The sequence below is a fragment of the Schistocerca cancellata genome, chromosome 3, assembly GCF_023864275.1.
Source record: "Schistocerca cancellata isolate TAMUIC-IGC-003103 chromosome 3, iqSchCanc2.1, whole genome shotgun sequence".
Lineage (NCBI taxonomy): Eukaryota > Metazoa > Arthropoda > Insecta > Orthoptera > Acrididae > Schistocerca > Schistocerca cancellata.
Window position 1 is genome coordinate 199259705 of NC_064628.1, and position 24122 is coordinate 199283826.

Consider the following 24122-nt stretch of genomic DNA (forward strand, 5'->3'; position numbering starts at 1 on the left):
AGTTATCACAGCACTCCGTGGAGTCGCCAATCAATGACGTTTTTTGGTTTAGTGAAATGCACTGTTTTACATTTCTAAGTATATAAAACACGTTGTCAATCATTGAAGCACTTTAAAAGCTTAACAAGATCTGACAGAATAACTATACAGCTCTTTTCCAAACATTGTACCATTACAGGTAAATGAATCATCTGCGAAATGTCTGACATTACTATTAATATTGTCCGTAAGGTCATTAATATACGACATCAATAACAGTGGTCCGATGACACTTCCCTGGGGAACACATGAAGCTACTTTAGAAAGTCTGTCGACGACTCTCCATCTAAGGTACATGCTGAGTCGTCCCTACCAACGAATTCTCAACCAGTTTGCAAATTTTGTTTGGTACTCCATGCGCTCGTACTTCTGAATAATAAGCATAGCTTTGGTACTGAGTCAAATGGCTTTAGAAAGTTAGAGGAAGGAAGGTTAGATTTTAAAGTCTGTCTGACAACGTGGTCATTAGAAACATAATCTCGGATTACGAAAGGATGCGGAAGCAAATCGGCCGCGTCCTTTTCACAGAAACCCGGGATTTTCTAAGAGCGACTTAGGGAAATCACGGAAAACCTAAATCAGGATGGCCAGACGAAGGTCTTAACTGTCATACTCCCGAAGGCGAGTCAAGACGTGCTGCATCTACCTGCCGGCCGGAGTCTTATAAGGGGGATCAAAATGTTTTCGTTCTTGTCCTACGGAGTGAAGAAGTCCGTAACTGCCTGCTGAACATACTCATCCGACAGCAATCGTCGACTCTTCAGGTCGTTTTTTAAGGGACTGAAGGCTTGATAGTCGTTTGCGGAGAGATCAGGACCATAGGGCGGGTGCTCGACTTCTAATGACCGTAATGGATGAGACTGTTCTCCCACATCGATTGGCGTCCTCTGCCAAATCGTTACCACCCCGCAACCTTCGTACCATTCCAAAACGGTGGTTTGCAACAGACATACTGACCCATGCGTACCATCCAGTCACCGATGGATGCCTATTAGTGTTTGTCCTCCGGAAGCCAAGAAAACAGCACGTTGGTCCTGTTTAGACGCATTTGGTATTAACGTCGCCATAGTTCACGTTTCCGCATCTACCACTTAAACGTGAGAAAGACTCGGTTGCCACACTAATCCCTTGCATACACGTCGGTGCTTATACACCCGCATCGGAGTCGTGCTACGTTGCATATTCGCAGCAAGAGCGCCCTGAAACTGAAACTTTTGGATCACCCCTTATGTAAATTACTAAAAACAATATATTTCGTACAGATGATGCCCCATAGGTTGCATACATTTGAAAGAAAAATCATTTTCATAATAGCCAAGAGAAACTGATAAAATCAGTCTTTATTAACTACCGCTTTCGGTCATCTGATTGCCTTCAGATAAGGAAAAAATATGTAAAAGAGCCTGTATGGCAACGTTCTTATTGTGACGTCAAAGGAAATAAAAACCGTCTTTCGTCATTGCCGTCAATAACACATTGACGGCAGTAAAGATTTTTTATTATTTTGTTTCCACCACTCTAAGAATGATGGCATAGGCCGACATGGTACTGTAAATATTTCCAAGAAACATGAAGATAATTAGATGGTAGTTAAAAAATAGAGCCTATTTATTTTAGCAATAGCTCTTTGCTATTTTGAAATACGCCATTTTTCAGTACCCAAAAGACGCTTTGCACCACCCTCATGACGCCCACATTTTGTGTTTATTTGATCGGAAACGTGTTTATGAATGCACGTTTAACGACAAGAAATAGCTGAGTTCAGCCTCTTGTCGAACAGGAATGAAAGTAAGCTTCCATTGTTAGTGCAGTTCAGTATAGGGTCCCGCATGTCCGAACGTGAATGCGACAATGTGGCTTGTGTGCGCTGTTCAATATGCCTCGAAGCTCGTTTCAAGTTTAGACCGTCCGCTGACTGTCACGGTGCGGCAAAAAGGATTGTCAGCGAAGTTGTGTGCCAAACGTTTCAAATGGCTCTGAGCACTATGGGACTTCACTGTGAGGTCATCAATCCCCTACAACTTAGAACTACTTAAACCTAACTAACCTAAGGACATCACACACATCCATGCCCGAGTCAGGATTCGAACCTGTGACCATAGAGGTCGCGCGGTTCCAGACTGAAGCGCCTAGAACCGCTCAGCCACTGGGCCGGCAGTTATGTGCCGAAACGGCACGGAGCACAACAACATAATTCGCACATTCAATCGCTAAAGCGAAACACAAAGAATTGAAAACATACCTCATAGCGTTCGATCGCTGTTAAAATTACCCACAATTTATGACTCGTAGGTACCACGACAAAAGTGCGGTAGTTGAACACGCTGCCGTTTTGGAGACACCTGTCAGAAATGGGTCGACCCTGACAACAGGCAACAGGCTCACAGTCAATTTCGCGTGTAAGCTTTCATTATGAACAACAGTAAAATACCACCTTTCCTCAAGCCAGTGCCCTCGAGCTTTGTGAATCGGTATGTCGGGAAACACGTGGAATAGAAATTGGATCATTGGCGTCGGTTTCTTTCCCACACAAGCGCAACATCAGTCCTGCGCTCTATGATCGTTGTAGAAGAGTGTGGAGGTGAACATGTAACAAATATTGCCTCGGGCTTGCAATAACACGGGTTCAACAGAAAAGTAGGTCAGACATGTTTTATCGATGACGTGGATCAGCGGTTAGCACACTGGACTCGCTTTCGGGAGGACGACGGTTCAAACCCGCGTCCAGTCATCCTGATTTATGTTTTACGTGATCAGGCAAATGTCGGGATGGTTTCTTTGAAAGGGCACGTCCTAACCCGGTGGGTCCAATGACCTCGTTGTTTGGCCCCTAGCACCAACCAACCATTAGATATGTTTTGGACTTGAATCACGAACGGATGTTGGATGCCTGTGATCGAAATCGAGGGTGAGTGCTATGAAGTATCGAATCAGGATCCTCCAACAGTCTAACCTACTGTCAACCCTTACACTCATTTCGGCGATGATACACCAACATATCGTAGCCATCTGTTAAACACCCTCGTCCAAGAGGAAGGAATCAATCGGAAGTATTGGCCCGCATTATCCTTTGATATGAGGCAGATTCTTGGGAGCAGCTGAAACCCTCCGTGAATCATCACAGAAACTCTCCTCGCGCGTCTGGTGACCTCAAGACGGCCGCCTTCGAAGAGCGGAGAAATAGTCTGTGATACTTGTCGCCCACCTCGTAAACGGCATTCCAAAATGGATCAAGGCGTATCACAAGGAGCGTCCACTAAGTAACTGTCCCTATTTAATGAAAAATATTACACAAAGTTTATCGTGTAGAAATAATTTTATTGACATTGTACGATCCTTCTGTTACCGTTCTACATAGTCGCTATGTTTTCCCTAGTTTTTTGATAACGAAACCAAGTTTTTCTAGAACAAGGCCGGGTCCTGCTCTCGTAACCAGTCGTTCACTGTTGATGCACTTTATTGTCGGTGTTTAATTGCTGATCTCCAAGGCTGAGTTAGAGAAACATGTGAAAATCACTTGGGCCAAGATCTGGTGAATATGAAAGATGCGAGAACACTTCCCAGTTGAATCTTCCGGGCTCCTCGTGGATCATTCGAGTTTCTTGAAGCCGAGCATTGATATGAAGGAACAGAACTTTGCGGGACGAAAGTCCAGGACGTTTTCTTTCGATGACAGCTCGCAGATTACTCAAGACATTAAAGTACCTCTCAACACGTAGTAAAAGAGTAAAACCGTTTGACAGTCCGAAAAGATGTTTGCCACAACTTTATCCGTCGAAAGTGTGAACTACACCTCTTTTTGGGGCACTTTGACCAGGTTTCTTAAACGCCATTCTCTGGCGTTTTGTTTCAGGGGTCGACTGATAGACCCAGGTCTCATTCCCATTTGAATCCTCATACTGCTTTCTCCATAGATAGAGATTAACAACCGATGAATGTTGACAGCGTATTGTTGTTTTGCTGCGGAGAAACGAATGACAGAGCACAGCTCTCTAACAGAGATACTTTGCAGCGGCAACTCCATGCTAACTGGCAGCAAACTGGCAACATATTGCGGCATTCACCGTAGGCCGATGCGTGCGTTATCAACACATACCAGTCGAATTTGCCAGACCTCACATGCAACGGCATAGTTTATTTTGTAGAGAAATAAAATAAGGAAACTTACTTATTGGACGACCTTCGTATTACGCATACCGTGCATCAACACGATGTTCAATACGCCATGAATTCTCTCTGTGCAATCGAAAGTGCACTGATTTGAAAAGGTTACAGATTCTAATCCTGATCCGTCGCACTGTCTTAATCTGCCAGGAAATTTCAAATCACGGTACTCAGTGTAATCTAGCGGGAAATTTTGATTTCACAGACGCGCACTTTCTGTCAGACTACCTCTCCTTTCGTTACTGTTTTAATTTTATCGCGAACAAAAGTTACGTTTTTTATAAACCACATTCTTTCATTCCTTGTTACCCTTGAGCTAAGCCCACACATTCTCATAGTTGTGCAGGTATGCAAAACTGTTTTTATTCCATCATAGTTAGACACAACACTGTGTTAACCGTTACATGTTTTCAGCCTTTCGCAAGCTATGTCGTGTACTCTAGATCTATACGGCCCTAGGTTATCTGCTGCTCGGTGCAGATTTTTTTTTCTAAGTTTCGGTACCTTGTCGTAGACGGGCTTAATTGCTTTATAGGTCGGATGTTGTATCAGCATTTTGCATGAGGTGACAGAAGTTGTTGGATACCTCCTAATATCGTGTCGGACCTGTTTTTGCCAGGCGTAATGCGGCAACTCGACGTGGCATGGATTTAACAAGTGGTCGGTAGTCCCCTGCAGAAATATTGAGCCTTGCTACATCTATAGCCGTCCATAACTGCGAAAGTTTTACCGGCGCATGAATTGACCTCTAGATTATGTCCCATAAATGTTCGGTGGGATTCATGTCGGACGATTTAGGTGGCCAAACCACTCACTCGAAATGTCCGGAATGTTATTCAAACCAATGGCGAACAGTTGTGGCCTGGTGACATGCCATCGTTGTCTGGGAACATGAAATCCACGAATGGCTGCAAATGGTCTCGAAGCAGTCGAAAATAACGCTTTACAGTCAAAGATCGGTTCAGTTGGACGAGTTCATTCCACCTAAATACAGCCCACACACCACAGGGGGCCAGCACCAGCTTCCGTAGTGCCTTGTTGACAACTTGGATCCATGGCTTCACGGGGGTCTATGCCGCACTCTAACCCTACCATCAGCTCCCCAAATGAGATCGGGACTCATCTGACCAACCGATATGGTCACGAGCCCAGGAGAGGCGCTGCAGGCGATGTCATGCTCTTAACAAAAGCTCTCGCGTCGGTCGTGTACTGCCATAGCTCATTAACACCAAATTTCGCAGCACTGTTCTACCGAATAAGTTCATCTTACGTTCCACAGTGATTTCTGAGACTATATCGCTGAGTGTTGCTTGTCTGTTAGCACTGACAACTCTACGCAAACGCCGCTTCGCTCGGCCGTTAAGTGAAGGATGTCGGCCACTACGTTTCCGTGGTGAGGGGTAATGCATGAAATTTGGTGTTCTCGGCACACTCTTGACACTGTGGATCTCGGAATATTGAATTCCCTGGCAATTTTCGAGATGGAACGTTCGAATCGTCTTGCTTCAACTGTGATTCTGCGGTCAAAGTGTGCCATGATTGCTTCGGACATCTTTACACATGAATCACATGAGTACAAATGACGGATCCGCTAATGCACTGTACTTTTATACCTTGTGTATGCGTTACTATCGTCATCTCTATATGTTCATATAGCTATCCGATGACTTTTGTCACCTTATTGTATCTTCTTCGGTCCTTTCGCTGCATCCCGGGGGGTTTCATCAGATTATTAATATTTTCATTCTTGCACCTTTTGGAAAATCACCTGTTAGGGATATTAACCTTACTCCTTTCCAATGCAAGTTCAATTTTTCCACAACGACGCTACATCGCTTCATTTCATAATTATTGTTCCGTGACGGTCACGACATCATCGAATTCAGCTTGCATTTCCCGGCGGCGCTGCCGAAAGAGACCAATGTGTCACATAGAGTGTGCTGCTGACATCGTATTGGCCGAGATGGACACATATATGTCGCGAGTCAGAGGTCTGCAGATTGAGCACTTCGCTCGCTCACGAACGCACTGTGCTCAGGCATAGCGGCCAGAGCATGAATGCTCGGAGCGGCAGGCTTTGGTCGAACTAGGCGCAGTCTGGCGCGCTCGCAGCGCTGATGTTATAGCTCTGTGTGTCTGCAGACTCGTGTTACTCCTGACATACTGATGAAAACACTCTCAGATCAATTTAGTTATGCTGTAGGATGGGACAGAGTATCGTCTCAGTTGCGTCACCAGGTTAGTGACTTGCTTTCAGAAAGCTCACAGTTCGTAGTAACTGACGGAATGCCATTGAGTAAAAGAGAAGTAATTTATGTCTTTCCCCAAGAAAGTCTTATAGGCCCCCTTCTGTTCGTGATCTATATAAACTAGTAGGAGAGACTTTGAGCCACCCTCTTTGATCATTTGCAGATGCTGCTGTCATTTGCCATCTTGTGAAATGATCAGACGATCAAAATGAATTGCAAAAGATTTAGACAACATATCTTCAAGGTGCGAAAAGTGGCATCCGACTTTAATAATGAAAAGTCTGAAGTCATCCACATGAATACTAAAAGGAATCCGCTGAATTTCGGATGGACGATATATTACACAAAGCCTTTTCTTTCTTTCTTTCACTTACACCATAGTCCCGCAGCGATCGCAAGGTCGGCGTGGTTACAACGGATTTGGTAATGTTAGTTTTAGGGCTGGCCGGATGCCCTTCCTGCCGCCACTCAGTACCCCCAGGGATGGAATCAGTGTACCCCAGCTGTCTGCATCTAGTGTAAATCGTGAAATAATGCGAACGTGTTTCAGATGTCTGCGACGCGTGTCTGAGGCGAAACGTGGGGACCAGCCCGGTATTCATCTAGCGCGATGTGGAAAACCGCCTAAAAACCACATCCAGGCTGGCCCGCACACCGGCCATCGTCGTTGATCCGCCAGGCGGATTCGATCCGGGGCCAGCGCGCCTACCCGAGTCCAGAGAGCAGCGTGTTAGCGCTCTCGGTTACCGTGGCGGCTTATATATTACGCAACTCCAAGGGCTGTACAATCAAGTAAATAGACAGGTATCAGAATTACAAATAAGTCAAATTGGAACAATCACATAGACAATGTTGCGGTGAAAGCGAACAAAAGAGGGCGATTTATTGGCGGAACACGTGCAACAGATCTGCTGAAGAGGCTACCTACACTACGCGTGTCTGTCCTTTTCTGGCGTATAGCTGCGCGGTACGGCATCCGTATCAAATGGTTCAAATGGCTCTGAGCACTATGGGACTTAACATTTGAGGTCATCAGTCCCCTACTACTTAGAATTACTGAAGCCTAACTAACCTAAGGACATCGCACACATCCATGCCCGAGGCAGGATTCGAATCTGCGACCGGAGCGGTCGCGCGGTTCCTGACTGAAACGCCTAGAACCGCTCGGCCACAAAGGCCGACTGCATCGTTATCAGATAGGATTGACGAGGATATAGAAAAAAGTTCAAAGAAGGGTAATTCGTTTTGTATTGGAGCAAAATACCGCAGTCTCACGGATATGATACGCGAATTGGGGTGGCAATTGTTACAACAAAAGCGTATTGGTTGCTAGGCAGGATCTTGTTATGAAATTTCAATCACCAACGTTCTCCTCCGAATGCGAAAATATTTTTTGGAGCCCATCTATATATTGTAGGTAGAAATGATCATCATAATAAAATAAGAGAAATCAGAGTTCGCATTGAAAGATTTAAGTAGTTTTTTTCCCCTCGCAGTAGCGGAACGGTTGAGAAACAGCTTGTAATTGGTTCGATGTACCCTCTACCAGGCACTTGATTATGAACTGTAGAGTAGTGATGTAGATGTACACGTAGATGCAGAACGAGAATGTGGAAACCGTTAAAAGTTTCACAGAATAATATCTATTACCTTATGCAACGTAATCAATCTCAGAGCGAAAGATCCCACTGCAAGTGGCTTCAAGTGGCTCTGAGCACTATGGGACTTAACTTCTGTGGTCATCAGTCCCCTAGAACTTAGAATTACTTAAATCTAACTAACCTAAGGACATCACACACATCCATGCCCGAGGCAGGATTCGAGCCTGCGACCGTAGCGGTCGCGCGGTTCCAGACTGTAGCGCCTAGAACCGCTTGTCCACCCCGGTCGGCGATCCCACTGCAGTTCTTTTTACACCACCATCTGCTTCTTAGATTCAAATTTACGTTTGTGAAGACATCTAACAGGAACAAAATTGTCTCCAAATTATTCTGTTTTATCATTGTACTTACTACGAATTTTCAGTATATCATCGACTCATTTGGGATCACATCTGCTGCGTCTGTCCGAGATAAGAATTCCACACAACTGACATTCCTGTCTTTAGGCTGAGTTGAGGCTGGAACACAAAACATTCTTCTATCTAAATGAGATAGCGCGCGAAAGAGACTACCGTTATACTTCCACCTCTCAAGCGGATTGTCGTCGTCACCACTATCGATTCGGGTTAAACACAAGTCAACCTCAACAGTAGATTGAGTATAATTTTGTTGTAGCTGACCAGAAACTGATATTTCATCATAAATTTGAGGTACATATTTAATGTCTCATCGGAACGGCAGCCACAGAAATGATTTCATTTTCTGGACTCAGAACGGGTATTAAACAAGAAAACTACGTCTATAATAGTTTAAACATACCTCTGTATCGTCACCGCGTGACGTGGCGCAGTGTTTAGCAAGTGGATCGAATTCGGGAAGACGACGGTTCAAATTCGCGTCCGGCCATTCAGATTTAGAGTCAATAAAATTCATCTGGGTTTTAGGCCGCATTGTCGACTATAAAATTCCGACGTTTCGGCGTCTATTGCCAGACGCCTTCCTCAGGGTGTATTGCTAACTGCAGTTTGCAATACACCCTGAGGAAGGCGTCTGGCAATAGTCGCCCAAACGTCGAAATTTTATTGTTGACAATACGGCCTCAAACCCAGAAGAATTTTACTGACTGTGACAATGGCCGTGGATTTAGGTTTCCCGCGATTTCCTTAAATCAGTCCAGGCAAATTCCTGGATGATTCTATTGAAACGACATGGCTGATTTCCTTTCCCATGTCTGAAACATTCCGATATTTTGCTCCGTCTTTAATGATCTCGACGTCGACGGGACGTTAGACCTTAATCTCCCTTCCTTATGTATAGTTGAGCTATGCGTTATGATGACTTTTCAGTTTATGACGAAACAAACTAAACTGTAGAATACTTCTCGCCTTCGAGCACTTCTCTTGCATTTTTGAATGATCTAAAAAAGAACCTTTTTAAAATGTTATTGTCGTAGTCAGTATGTTTTTCAGAGACGTCCTTCTTCGAAAGCTTTTCCGTGATTTTAACGTCCGGCCTAACTATAGAGTCTGCCGTACTTTCGCTGAACTACATGCACCGAGCAGTTCGATAGAGCAATGTGTCAGCGATGTGACCAAAGATTGTTGTCGGGATCTTACCGTTACAGTGAGATATATAAGGCGTCAGTTGATTTCGAAGTAATGTGATTGGTTGAGTCGTTTTCATTGTGTTACAGCATTCACCACTTACAGTGCAGTCTTAAGTAGCGGCTGCTTGCTTCAATATTTTTTTTGTCAGAATTTGGTTTATGTTCTTGCTGATACTTTTTATAACATATTTAATTTATGATTTCCAGAACTGTTTGTGTCATAGAGTTTCTTAGTGTTCAGTGGCATTTGGTCGTTACATATCTTGATTTGTTCTGAGCAAACAAGGTAGGCAAAAATACACTGCACACAATTCGCCCAGTTCTGCCGTTCCACTTTGGCCTGATATCGATTTTGAAGTATATTTTACAACTGACTAAATTATGTTTCTTTTATAATGCTATCTGGCAATTGCTATCAAATTTTCACACAAAAGAAAAAAATTACGGTTTACTGGCTCAAATCCACGTTGTCTCAGCGATGATGCAATGCTTGCTGCTAATTATCTCGTTAATTACTGCCTTTGAGACCATACAAAGGATAAAACGAATATACTTGTTGGAATAAATACTTCACTTCATTTCTATCATGACAATACACAGAACTGCTTCTACTGAAAACACTGCGAGCAGCATGCACTGATTGTGGCAAAGAAAGTAGTTATCAAATATAACACACATCTAATTTTCACACATTCTGACTGTATGAGTTGAATCATAGATGCTAAATTCAGTAGTTAATTATTATGGGAAGTTTTCTATTATGTGTGGCTTTTGAATATTATCGCGCTCATTGTACCTAATAGCTCAAAACAGTTGATGGAGACAACTGATGCGCACAACTAATATCTTGGAGACCTCTAGAGCCTTTGGCGTTGTCGTTTGCCGGTAGTTAGAATATTATTCTAATGTTATATACATTAAACTTACATGCAATAAAACGTGTGAAAAGTACGTTATTCACTTTCTGTATTAATAGCATTTGCGACATAAAATTGTTATCGCCTGAGATTTTATTGTCCATGAGTGAACATGTAGATGGCGTCCATTGGGTTATACTATTTGTGTTGCATGCAACACCTCCCTGACGATACTAAACTATCAGGAAGAGTATCCGGCCGTGTCGCTATCATCCGATGTGGCATGCGATCATCAGCTTGAAGAATAGCTTCTCTGACAGTCTGGAAATTAATGGCCAGCTACGTTAATGACGCAGTAGATCACTGCCTCCAGTGAAGAACACATCGCATAGTATCAGAGCGGACATTATTAGCCCCGTTTCACGTGTTTCCTGTATGCAGGGTGATAGATGGTCTTGGATATCATGACAGGCAACGCAGACGGCAAACTGACTTGTTCGAGGCTGCCCATCTATCAGACAACGGGACCTCTGACGGCAGCATTCTGAGGTTGATATTCTGTTCGTTATACACAAATATTCAAGAAGAGAGGCCCCGAGGTTTGCTATGAGAAACTGCTCCTCAAAAATCCCTAAAATATCATCATCATCTTAATCATCTCCTTCGAAGGATTAGGTGTTGTAGTCACTAGTTCCGGTCTCAGTCATCCATCCATCCATACATACATTTCTTACGAGGTCAGTTTAGTATTCCGTTTCCAGTCGGTCGATAGTTCATAATCTTTCTGGCAATCTGTTTTCTAACATTCGATCAACATGATCTTTCCGTTTCGTTTTATTCTCTTCTATCTTGTCATTAACGGAAAAGATTTTTAACGCTGATCTCATTTTTTCATTCCTTATTTTATCCATTTTATTACAGCTTCATGAACGTCATCCCTGCAGCCTGTATACGTGATTTTCCTTTTTTTGTTACCAACTATGATTCGGAACAGTACACGATAGTAGGTACAGCCATAACTTTAAAGAATTTAATTTGTGTTTCCTTTCTTATTTTCTTCCCAAAACTCTAGCAACTGCTCAGCAGATATTTATTAACCTTGTTTTCAATGTCTTCGTCACACTGAAGCTAATGTCACACTCTAGATACTTGAATTGGTGTACTTATTCCAAAATTTTATTTGTTGTTATTTTCCATCCGGTTAGATTATTCCCTTTGAAAGCCATTATCTTGGCCTTATTTGCAGATATACGAAGGTTGGAACTTTAATAGTGGCAACTATTTATTTACAGCTCGTACAAAATAGATTCATGTTTCAAAGATTTACTGACCTTCAAAGTGGTCACAAGCACTGTGTATAACCTGCTGCCAGCGATGTGGAAGTCGTAGGATACTCTTAGCAGTGGCAGTTGTGTTGACAATTCGAGCGGCGCGGTCTATATTGCCCGACGAATTTGTAGCAGTTCTGAATCGAATGCCTTGAGGTGTTTCCTTAAGTTTAGAAATCGAGTTGAACTCACGAGGGCTTAAATCAGGGGAGTGCAGTATGTGGTATAGCACTTAGCAGCCCCACCAGTCAGACAAATAAAAGCTTGCACTGTTCGTGCTTGAGCATTGTCCTGCAAAATGATGGTCAGGTCCTGCAGAAAGTGTCATCACTTCTGTCTCTAAGCTGGTCGTAGGTTGTGTTCCAAAAATGAACAGCATAGAGATAGAAGTGATGACACTTTCTGCAGGACCTGACCATCATTTTGCAGGACAATGCTCAAGCACGTACAGTGCAAGCTGTTACTGATTTGTTTGACAGATAGGGTTGTTAAGTGCTATACCATCTACTGCACTCCCCTGACTTAAGCCCTCATGATATCAACTCGATTTGTAAACTGAAGGAAACACTTCACGGCATTCGCTTAAGAACTGCTACAAATTCGTTGGGCAATAGACCGCGCCGCTCGAACTGTTAACACAACTGGCGCTGCTAAGAGTATCTTACGACTTCCACATCGCTGGCATCGGGTTGTATACAATGCTGGTGAATAATTTGAAGGTTAGTAAAATCTTGAAAGACGTATCTATTTTGTACGAGCTGTAAATAAATAGTTGCCACTATTAAAGTTCCAACCCTCGTAGATAAGTTGTAATGTTCAACCTATATACTGCTCTTTATAAATTATCTTCTGTTAACTGTACAATTATATAGAATACAACATAGTATTTAATGGTATACTAGATCCTACTGCAATTCCTAACTGTGTTTCACGTTTCCACTTCATAGCTAAGTCGTCACATATAAATTAAACAAAGTGGACACCCTTGCCGAACACCTTGATATAATAAAATTTCATCTGACGTTTTCGAACATGAAATTAATACTATTTTTGTATTTACAAGTAGACCATTTATGGTGTTAACAAGGTGTTTAGTAAAACCCTTTACTTCCAATATTTTAAACAAAAGGGGTGTTTTTTCCTTATCAAAGGCTTTCTCATAATCAGTAAATTATAAATGCGTTTCTAAGTCAAATTCCTGACGTTTTTCAATATTTTTTCTCATTATAAATATATTACCATTACATGAACATCACTTTCTGAAGTCTAATTGTTCTTCTGAGAGTATTGCATCAGCGATAACGTAATCTTCGAGTAAGAATTTCCCCATAAATCTTATATCCTGCGTTAAGTAAACTTGTTTCTTTATAGTTTACTGTGTCTTTCCTATTGCGTGTTTTAAAGGCAGAAATAACTTTAACTATTTTCCCTTCTTCAGGTAAGGAACTGTTATTCCAACATATATTTAAAAAATGGAGGAAGCGAAATTCTAATATTATTCCGCTATATTTGATTAATTCACCATTAATGTCATTTAGGCCAGTAGCTTTTTGTTTTTTGTTACATAATCTTAATTCTTATACGTCCAATTCATTTGCAGAGTTGCTATCACTTTTTATAGAATAACTTTCTTCACTACCTTCATCAGACCATAAATTTCTGTAATCGTGTATCCATTGATTATCGCTTATTATATTAGTATCTGCAGTATCTTTCTCCCTTTTATTGACATGCTTCATAAGTTTAAATGCTATGTTCTGTCGTCCGAGATTGTCATGTTTAACATTAGCAATTTATCTTTCCCAGGATTCACTATGGTACGTTTTTTTAACTTCTTTGTTTTATTTCATTTCTATTTATATATTTTCCAGGCTTTATTTGTTCGCGTTTGTAAACAGATGTTACAGGCATTTTGTTAAATAAAACATAAAAAAATAAAGAGATATCTATTTCTTGCTACTTCTCGTACGGCAAGATGCTGAGATGCTGTGGTCGCTCTCCTCATGCGAACGAATTATGAATTGAATAGTTCTATATGTAAGAAGCTCCTTTTCAGTCCATCAGTAGCACTTCTCTTAGAACAACAAAGATACAGACTTCACAGAAGTTAATATGCACCCTTCTTGAATTCAGTCTCTGAACACTTTTTTGTTTAATTTTATATCCTTCTTCAATCTGTATCGATATCAACAGCTATGGCTGTTTCTCTATACTAGTGCAGAATGGGGAAAATAAAATTGGCCTGGAAATTTTTGTACATAAGGCGATCCAACTTACATCATCTGATCCAGGTATGGATAGGTAACCAATCTTAAGGCGTGCGAAATGTTTTATGGGTTACTTTTGTTCTTCATACTTTGTACATAAAACATAGACTTCTGTACAGTAGTTTAGAAAGACAGACGTACCTGATAAATCGAAAACGGTAGTATAATAAAATAAGTGCGATGAAAAGTTGTATTAAATTCTGCAAATTTTAAACATTGGGCCCCTGTTTCCTGAAATGTGATTATCTCACTTTCCATCAGTATCCACTACTGCTAATATCCGTGTGACTACGTTATACGCCTATTCCCGAATGTGCTCTATAAAATTTCTCCCTGTAGGATGTGTCATTTAGAGGTAGGTAAGTTGTTTTACTTTTTGTGTTGTAGTATTCCGAAATAAGGTTTTTAACTATGCAACGAATTATTAGCTTACGAACGAAAAACACCCATCATGCTATTTGAGCGAAGATAATCATACCTCACCAACTTTGAAACAACTTTATGGTCATCCACTTGGGCTTCGTATAATTTTACGTAGAGGTCGACGTGACATACCGTCTGTACACGATGCTCTTCCCGACAGTAGAAAGTGTTGAGCAAAGAAACTTTTAATTAATGAAAACATATCAGTTTATGCAGGGTGTCTCTCCTAAGAGTCGTCTGGTGTTTCAGCAGATATTTGTTATTTCGTTTTCGCACGCTGTAACTGGAGTTAGCCCACATAGTGTCGATCACGTATTTCACGTTCAGCCCAGTGTCGATGGAAAGAGTCGGTTTGTTTCCCGCTACAAACAAAATTATTTTTATATTGTTACATTACGTACAAATTCGATAGAGCGGTGGCAAATTACTCTTGTACGATTTTTATTTTATTGATATCTATTAAAAGGGACAGTAAAACTAAAAAAAACCACTGCTACAGCAGCGATAGCACTGCTCTGGCCGGCGCTGTATGTCAGAGCCAAGCATCCAGCGCTAATGAGACGCTGTTGGAGTGCTGCTTATTCTTCGTGTTTTTATTGTCCCTGTTAACAGACATCAGTAAACTGAAAACAGCACTAGAGTAATCTGCGGCTGTTCTACCGAACGGCCAAGTAAAATTCCGCTTTCAGAATCGTTTTATTTATAACGGTGGAAGTCGCTCGAAAGACATGATGAGCCCTATTTGTTTGGCCTAAATGCAGCTCCGCAATGTAAAATCGAAATCCCAAATATCTGTCGAAAGACTAGAGAAAATGAGCCTGACTAATTTTTGGAAAGACACTCCATACAGACGATTAAAGAAGTAAAGTGGCGCTTGTCCGTAAAATTAGTGGTATGCCGTTGGACTCAACCAAGTTAACAAAACATGTAAACCTTTACAACTGCTGGTTGCGTTTGAGATTCGTGGCACTCACATTCCTGTAAGGGCAACTGTTTTGCTTTGCCTCTAGGTTTTTTAAACCACTTTAGGTGATCGTTGGTATGGACTTTTCACCAACATCACGACAGATCCATCCCCACTCACTCCCCCCCTCCCCCCCTTTTGAAATGTACCGAGAAAATCAACTGATCTGTGTTTAGTCTCCGCGGTTATCGCGATTATGCTGTTATCCTCTCTCTCCGCGAGTGGCAGCACTGGTGTGTATCGATATTCGCACCTTTTACTAACTTTGGCCTGGCGCTTATAGTTTACGGCTCTGCTGTGTGCGACCAGTTGGTCAGGTGGCGTGGAGCAGCGAGGAAATCTCCGCGGCACGCAGTTTGGCCGGGCCTGCTGGCGGCGTTTATGAGCGGTCGGAGTGTATGGTGCTGATCCCATTGCTACGAGGCCCGTGGCTCACCGATCCTGGACACGAAAGTTGAGTTTTGACTTAATCTACCAGCAAGTCACGACTGTTCACGTTGTGTCGTTTGGATTTCGTTGTCGGCTGTTGGGACATTACTGCGAGCAATAACGTATATTTTCAAGTTGGCAAATTTTGGCCACCCTCCGGTGGAGTTTAACTCTACTTGGTTATTTTGAATTGAAGTGCACCAGCGGAATATTCTGCCTTGTGGCCGTTAACGTTCCCGTTACCTGCGCTGGACGTTGATGTAAATTCAGGCAGTGTATTTTCCTCATCGTTTTGTCGCTGTCCAGCACAGTGTGTAGTTTGACAGCTCAATGTATGATTGGTTGTGGGCGCCAATACCTTCTATGTTGTTCCATTCAACTCCCTGTTGTGTGCTGGTTGGGTGGAGTGGAAGTTATCTTGTCGGTGGGTCCGTTGAATGTCTGTCGGTTGGGTTTTCGTCGGATCAAGGATGGTTGGGCCGATTGCCTGTCTCACCTAAGAGAGCGTTAATGTTTGAATTCCAGGTCGACCCTCGGAAACTTCTGAGCGTCGTTGGGTGTAATGCCTTTTCTTATTTGTTCTTGTTGTTTGTGTTTGTATGGCTTCTAGACGATTTTTGAATTAAGGTTGTTTTGCCCTTAAGACGTAAGATTGTTTGGGCCTTCAGCCTAATTTAAAGAACTGTTTTAAGTAAGGCCATGCCCTTTTTAAAAATTTAATTTTGTTGCGTCTTAAGTGATGGGCCTTCAGCCAATTTTGAACTAAAGTCGTTTTGCTCTTAAGGTGTCAGATTGTTTGGGCCTTCAGCCTAATTAAAGAACTGTTTTGAGATAAGGCATTTTGCCTTTTACAAATTTAAGCTGGGTTTGAGTCTTCAGAGATGGGCCTTCAGCCGATTTTTTTAACGTTAAAGTTGTTTTGCTCTTAAGGTGTGAGATTGTTTGGGCCTTCAGCCTAACTGAAAGAACTGTTTTAAGATAAGGCCTTCTGCCTTTTAAATTTCTGATTTTGGTTTGAGTTTTAATTTATTGGCTTTATTTTAAATGAAATTTAATTTATTTTAAATTAAAGTGGTCTTGCCCTTAAGGCATGAGATTGTATGGCGTATTCAGCTGGCTATTAAATTCCAAAAATTAATGCTGTGTGTGTGTTTTTTTAAATTTTGTTGGCTCTTGTAATGTTTGGTCGAATAAATAAAGTTGTATGTTCGAGTGTAGCTGACAGACGCTTATTTTGGTCCCTTTCCACAATTTAAACTACCTGTCGTGTCCTGCAGGTTTAGCAAGGTGTCTCATCAAGTACTGGTTAAGACCGTGGACTCACATTTGGGACGAAAGGAGGTTGAAATCTCCGTCTGGACGTCCACATTTACGTTTAATGCTGTTTAGATATTTAAAGGAATAACAATAGCAACTGCGCTGTCAGACCCAGAGGACAACGCAACTATGATCGCCCGCCGTGTTTTTCTGATGCGATACGAAGGGGAGTAGGTCTCTCCCAGGCGTCGACAGTTTTCCAGACCTTGCAGCAACTACGTCTCATTCGAGTAGCTCCTTAACTGGTCTCACGAGAATGAGGTGAGTGCACCCCGTGTCAGTCCTCTGGTGAAGAAAAAAGCATGGCAGTACGGGGAAGTCAACCTTCGTGTTCCACGTGCCACTAAGATGCGCTGACCGCTCACCTACTGGTTTCCTGAAATTACTTGAGCCTATGCCGATATCGTTCCTCTGGAGAGACCCAGTTTCCTAGTTGAATTTCGCCTAGTGCTCCGCAGTTACCTAGTCGTCAACGGGAAGTTAAAACCCAGTCTTCCTTCCTCTGCTGGAGATGTGATAACATTCCGTCTTTAATTATCTCAATGTAGATGGAAGATCTAGCTTGAGTTCTGTTCTCATTGTGAATGTCTTTACTTCTTTAGCTCTTACACTAACAACCAGGAGCTCACGAAGCGAACCGGGACACCATCTGAAATTGCAGTCGTACTGTTTCTTTAATATCATCCATCGTAAACGATGTCTTTTGAAAACCTGAAAATGTGTCAGTGATGATTTAAATAATGAAACACTCCACTCGTTACTTCCTTTCATGCGTAGCACAGCGCATTTGAGAAATTTATTCCCAAATTTCAACTGCTGTGGAAATTTAGTTAGGTACTGGTATGGTATATCGTGAAATAAGTTACGGAATTCCATACACCATAGATTATATAATGAGTGCCGCAGCGATATTATGTGTTAAGCGGTCAGGGATGTACTCGCTGCTATCATTCGTTGTTCTATGTCCGATGTGAGACGAAGTATTTCATAGCTTTATTACGGAGTGTATAAACAAGAATAAACTCTCTACCTCTCACAGGATGAGGCAATTTAATGTACTTTTGTGTTTTCAAGTTTTAATTTCATCACCAGAACATTTATTCAATTATTGGTAATTATTGGTGGTCCGTGGTCAGTTATTACTGAATATGACTTCGGAGGCGATCTGGCATATTACTCTAATTACCATGTAACATGCAAACTTACCATGGTTTGCACAACACAAAGAGCATGACACAGAGTTGCCGATTGCAAAAAACGGAAAGGAGCTGATTAACTTCCAGTCAACTTCAGTTACAATTGTCCTGCCTTTCTCAAAGGATTTCTATTATTTATTGTAAGGAAAAGTTAAAATGACTATTATTCTGTAGATTAGACTAACTACTAGGCTACATGATATTTACTCAGATTCACATTATTTGGAAGACAGATATTTATTGGATGGGATATATGCGTTTGGACTGCTGTGTATCTTTTAATGCAGTGGCCTGTCAATATTGATAGTGCAGTCGGAAAACCGGATAACATAAATATTGCTATTTTAGATACTGATCTTACAAGAAACCTAATTTTGTATACATGGTGATTCAGAGGCCCCTACCGTTGTCGTTTTATGCAACCCACAATGTTGTAGTTGACCTTGATAAAATGTGCGAGATTTTTGTTCTCTCTTGCCAGATACGCGAACACTAAGGTGGTGATTCCCATAAGAGTTCGGGCAATCTGTGCGCATTCGTACAGACGGTCAATGGCTGGGTAGCCTTTAACTATATATATGAAGACAGTAACTGTTCTCGAAAGAACATATACCATTGATGACAGGCAGCTTCTCTAGAATAAATGATAATTAACTGAAACCCTCAGCTGCGCTAGTAATGAGTGGATGGGCAAATATCTATTAGGTACGTTACGTATGTAGATTGTGGACAGTTGGGAATGTGGGTCTCACGGGAAACGTGTAAGTGATAAGTCCCTGCAGTCGCGCTATTTATCTGTGTCCTCGATGGCTCAGATGGATGGAGCGTCTGCCATGTAAGCAGGAGATCCAGGGTTCGAGTCCCGGAGGGGGCACTCATTTTCAGCTGTCCCCATCGAGGTATATCAACAGCACCTGTCGGCAGCTGAGGGTTTCAATTAATAAACATTTATTCTAGAGAAGCTGCACGGTCATCAATGGTATCTGTTCTTTCGAGAACAGTTACTATCTTCATAAAAATAAATCTATTTCCCTACTCCATCACAGTCAGGAAATCCCATTTACGATGGAACTAAAGCGCGCAATAAATTGTCCTAATAAATTTAAAAACCTGCTATATAATGGGTTAAGTAGGACTATGAAACACCATTGATCACCAGGGAATCAGCCGAAAACCGATGAGATCAGGTGTGCACAAGAATTAAAGAAATTCGCTGTGCATCCATGGATCCCACTCGACTAGGTAAAGAACAAGACGTTTAAGATGTAAACCATTTTATTCGTGAATATAATTTCATTATTTTTCGTTCCCGCAATTTTCGAGCAGAAATACCGATGGGTCGAAATTTCGCCACACTCATCAGCAACTTGAAAAAAGCAATATTCTGATCATCCAAAGGTCACAACACACAAGAAGAGTTCTGACATTTAAAATTGGATTGGCGCAGCTTCTTCACGCTTCTACGACGCCCAATAGCATTGCTATTTTGTATACGTCGCTGTGGCAGGTGCAGTTCTATAGACGATTACTATTAAAGTTATGTACCAGGGCCGTCCAGTAAGTAAAGAAACGTTTTTTTTTCTTCTGAAAGCAGGTTAGTTTTATTCAGCATTCCAATACACCAAACTATTCCCATTTCTTTTGGCTACGAAACCATTTTTTTAGCGGAACCTCCGTTCAATGCGACGTCCTTACGCCACCTTACAACTCTACTGGTTGACGTCTGAACCAACATCTTGCTGCATCAACAACGTCCCCATCATCCACGTACTGTTTCCCGTGTAGTGAGCCAAGCAGATGGAAGTCGGAAGGTGCGAGATCCGGGATGTAGGATTAATGAGAAATAACAGTCCGGTGAAGTTTTATGAGCTCGTCCCGGGTCTTCAGAACTGTATGAGTCCTTGCGTTGTCACGGAGAGGGAAAAGTTAATTTTTGTAGCGACTAACACGCCGAAGTCCTTTCTTCAGTTTCCTGACGGCAGCACAATTCCCTCCAGAATTGGTCATTGCACCATTAGAGAGGACGTCAAGTAGAATAACTCCTTCAGAGTCCCAGAACACCGTCGCTATGACTTTACCGGCCGAGGGCGCGACTCTGAACTTTTTCTTCGGAGGAGAGGCGGTGTGGTGCACTCCAGGGATTGCCGTTTTCTTTCAAATTCGAAGTGATGTACCATGTTTCATCGCTTGTGAAGATATTCGACAAAAAAGTGCCACGATCAGTCTCGTAACGTGCAAGCAGTTCCGCAAAGATGACCCTTCGTTACCCGTCATGGACTACTGTTAGGCAGAGAGAAACCCACGAAGCACACACCTTTGAGTTTCCCAGCTGGTAGACGAGGGTGTCAGCCTACCAACACAGACGTCCAGTTGTTCAGCGGGATGTTTTGATTGTGCTCCGTCGATCATCTCGAATGAATGTGTCCACACGTTCCAAGATTGCGCGAGTGACAGCTGTATGCTGCCGGCCGGCACGGAGGCGATCGGATAGGTTCGCACGACCTTATTGTGATTAGTGATTATGTCAGACGCCTCGGCCAACGGCTCACTGTGCTTTTGTTCACTGCCATGCCTCCGTAGACATTCTGCAAGCAGCTACGAATATTGCCATGCTCTGGTTTTCTACCAAAGAAATTCGAAAACAGCTCTCTGCTTGGAATGCATCTCAGTTACGGACGCCGCTTTTAAGGGTAAATGTAATGCCGCCTTCTATCGGAACTTAATGAAACTATACCGGCTAAAGCAGGGCTACTTAACGACGTCCCACAAGAAATTCAAAATTTTTTGAACCGACATTGGTGTGAAAAATATGTATTGCATTACTTAATTGAACGCCCCTCGTGGCTTCGGTACCGGCACCAGCCTTTCGCATATCGAAAACTGGCAACGGCGCTGCTAGCCGTGGGGTTTATCATTCGCCGAACTGAGCACGGCAATCTCTAGAATATTGGCTTTCTTATTTCCAGGAGAATACGTGATGGAATTCTGTTTTCCACCACAAGACAAAGACGATCCGCGACACTGAAGGGTTGAAGCGGCCGTGGGAAGCGGCGCTACGACTTGTGCCGGAGACGGAGGAATGGCTTATGGCGACCAACCTCGCGAGCGATGCCCCATTACGGGATGGGGCAGGGGCCACCTGCATAGCGGGCGCTCCTGGCCGGGTCGATGTGGCGTCGGCAGCGGTCCAGGAGCCCCGAGCGTGCCGCGGCTGTGGCGGCGGCGGCCGGGTGTGGGGGCGGCGGCCGGGTGTGGGGGCGGTGGCTGCCGCCGCCGCCGCCGCCGCTGCTGCCTCCAGGCCGCGACACGCGCGCGCCGGCCGTGTCGTCGCATCTTAAGCGACGCATTCGCCTGCCGGGCCGCCATCCTTCTTCTCCTCATCACCGTCCCAACCGTATTACGCGGCATGCCTTGCATTGCAGATGAGTTCCATGCTGTAAGCTCTGTTCGCGTGATTTTGCTCCCCGTATTCCACTTGCGGGTGCGTAATACCATGTTGTGTCAGTAAATAAGTAAGAAGTTCAGATGATTATAACGTATCATCGTATTCTAGCACCCCTGTGTCTCCAAAGGCGGCATCATATGGCTGGTGCAAGATAACCGACACACAGCCACGTGGTTATTCAATTAATCCAATAATCCAATTCATTGTCTGCACACTGAAGAATGTCGTTCCGCGTCTGTTACTACAGTTTCTAATTGATTGTAATTAAATACTGCTCATCAATGTAGAAACGGGGGGGGGGGGTTGCGGGTAAGGTGGCCATACTAAGCTATTCTTGTTTTTTAAGCTGAGCAGAAGTGAATGAAAATTAATGGGAGTTAGTGATAATAATCTACAGTTACTGAAGTATAATATGCAATAGATTAATCACATTAGTATAAAAATGTTAGGGTACTTTCGTTAATGGTACCGACGTAAGCCGTTGTGTCGGTGTCACTGACAGGGAAAGTGTACTGACATTCAAATATCCACAATTCGCATGATTGGACACTGCTGAATCTACAAGGCACTCGACCTCGTTCTCATCACCAGCGATTCGGTGTTAATCTATGGGCCGGCATTCTCGGCGATATGTTGATAGTACCGTACGTTCTTCCATTCCACCTCAACAGGTGGAGATATCACACCTTCGTGGAACAGAACTGCTGGAGGACGCATCTCTGAATGTTAGACAAAGGATGCAGTTCGAGCACGATGGGCCCCAGCCCATTTCAATATCTTTGTGAGGAATCATCTGAGAGCCATATCGGCGAGGGTGACCTTGTGGCCTGCCCACCTAAGTCACCTGATTTCATGTGTCTCAGTTTGTCCCTCTAGCGGAATTTGACGCAGCTGATGTATGAAACCGTTGTGAAAAGAAGAATAATATCTCGTAACTAGAACTACCGTCGCTTCTGGTACTATTGTGGACACGCCAATCAGTGGTCAGGACAATCAATGTTCCAATGATGTTCTGAGTGCATACAGGCCATTGGTTGCGCGTTGGATCTGCTTTTGCGAATTTCACTGCTGTAATTAGCAAGGCAAACTTCCTTTTGTGTAAATTGTATCTAGCGTCATAAACTGCCGCCTAACATATTTGTTTTGATGTTTTCTACATCTTGCATTAATTTGAACGAGTAGTTTCGGAACACCCTGTAGAGAAGATAAGTAATTTTATTTTATAAAATCCATAAAGCAGAGTGACATCAAAGCACTCAATAATAATTACTTACCAAATACTTAATCTAGAAATTTTTTTCAAAATCTAAGGAAAATTTTTTTTAAATCCCCCACCGCCCACCATGAAAGCTGTAGCTACCAGTAGTGGACGGAAGGGACCAGGCTGACTATCACTGCTATGGACGAAGAGCGTGACAGACACGCAGCTCTTGGGAGTACCCGCTCCCATAAACGCCAGCGGTAATGTGGAGGGCGAGCGTACTCACCCCGCCATGTCGACGTCGTTGGCGACGCGGCAGAGCACGCCGCGGTTCATGCTGCACTTGCCGGTGACGGGGTCGGGCGGCGCCAGGTTGATGTAGGGCGGCTCTTCCAGGAAGGTGATCTTCAGGTGGAACTTCTCGGGCACGCCCTGCGGCGGCGTGTGGCTGTTGCCCGGCCACACGATGTCCTTGATGTCGAGGCCCTCCTTCTGCCACGACTTCCACACGCCGATCTGGAAAGGCACACGACGCCACAACGTTAGCAACCACCAACCATAGATTAACAGCCGACAGGGTAAATTGTCATCCGCAAGGTAAAGCAATCATTCAATGAACGTACGTCTCTTGTGTGTGAGAGAGAGAGAAAAGAGAAAGAGAGAGAGAGAGAGAGAGAGAGAGAGAGAGAGAGAGGAGTGCTTATCAGCACGTAGTATGAAGCTTGTGCCTACACATACCAGTATTTTATTACATATTTGCTCTACACTTCAGTACTTACTCCTTCTTCTTGGACAAAGTTTTGACATTTTTGATTACCAAACCCTCAGTTTTGAATATTATGTAATATCTGTTGTATAAGTCAATTTCAGCCTGAGGTCTACGCTCCTTGCAACGTTTTTTTGGTCAATATGCCTACAAGTACATATGTTGTTTGACAACTATCTTCCTAAATCAAGTGTTGTTTTCTACTAGCTTCTTAAATATCCGAGTGACGGATTATTCAATGCCTTATAGCTACATTATGTGTTTAAAAGG

At 43.0% G+C, this 24122-nt stretch overlaps 1 protein-coding gene across 1 annotated transcript in view; it reads right to left on the reverse strand.

The window, feature by feature from the left end:
• LOC126176222 (glutamate receptor ionotropic, NMDA 2B) overlaps positions 1–24122 on the reverse strand; it is a 922500-nt gene that overhangs the window by 471366 nt on the left and 427012 nt on the right. Inside the window, exon 4 of the mRNA XM_049923366.1 lies at positions 23373–23602. Coding sequence (XP_049779323.1) covers positions 23373–23602 — 230 coding nt within the window. The remainder of the gene's footprint in view (positions 1–23372; positions 23603–24122) is intronic.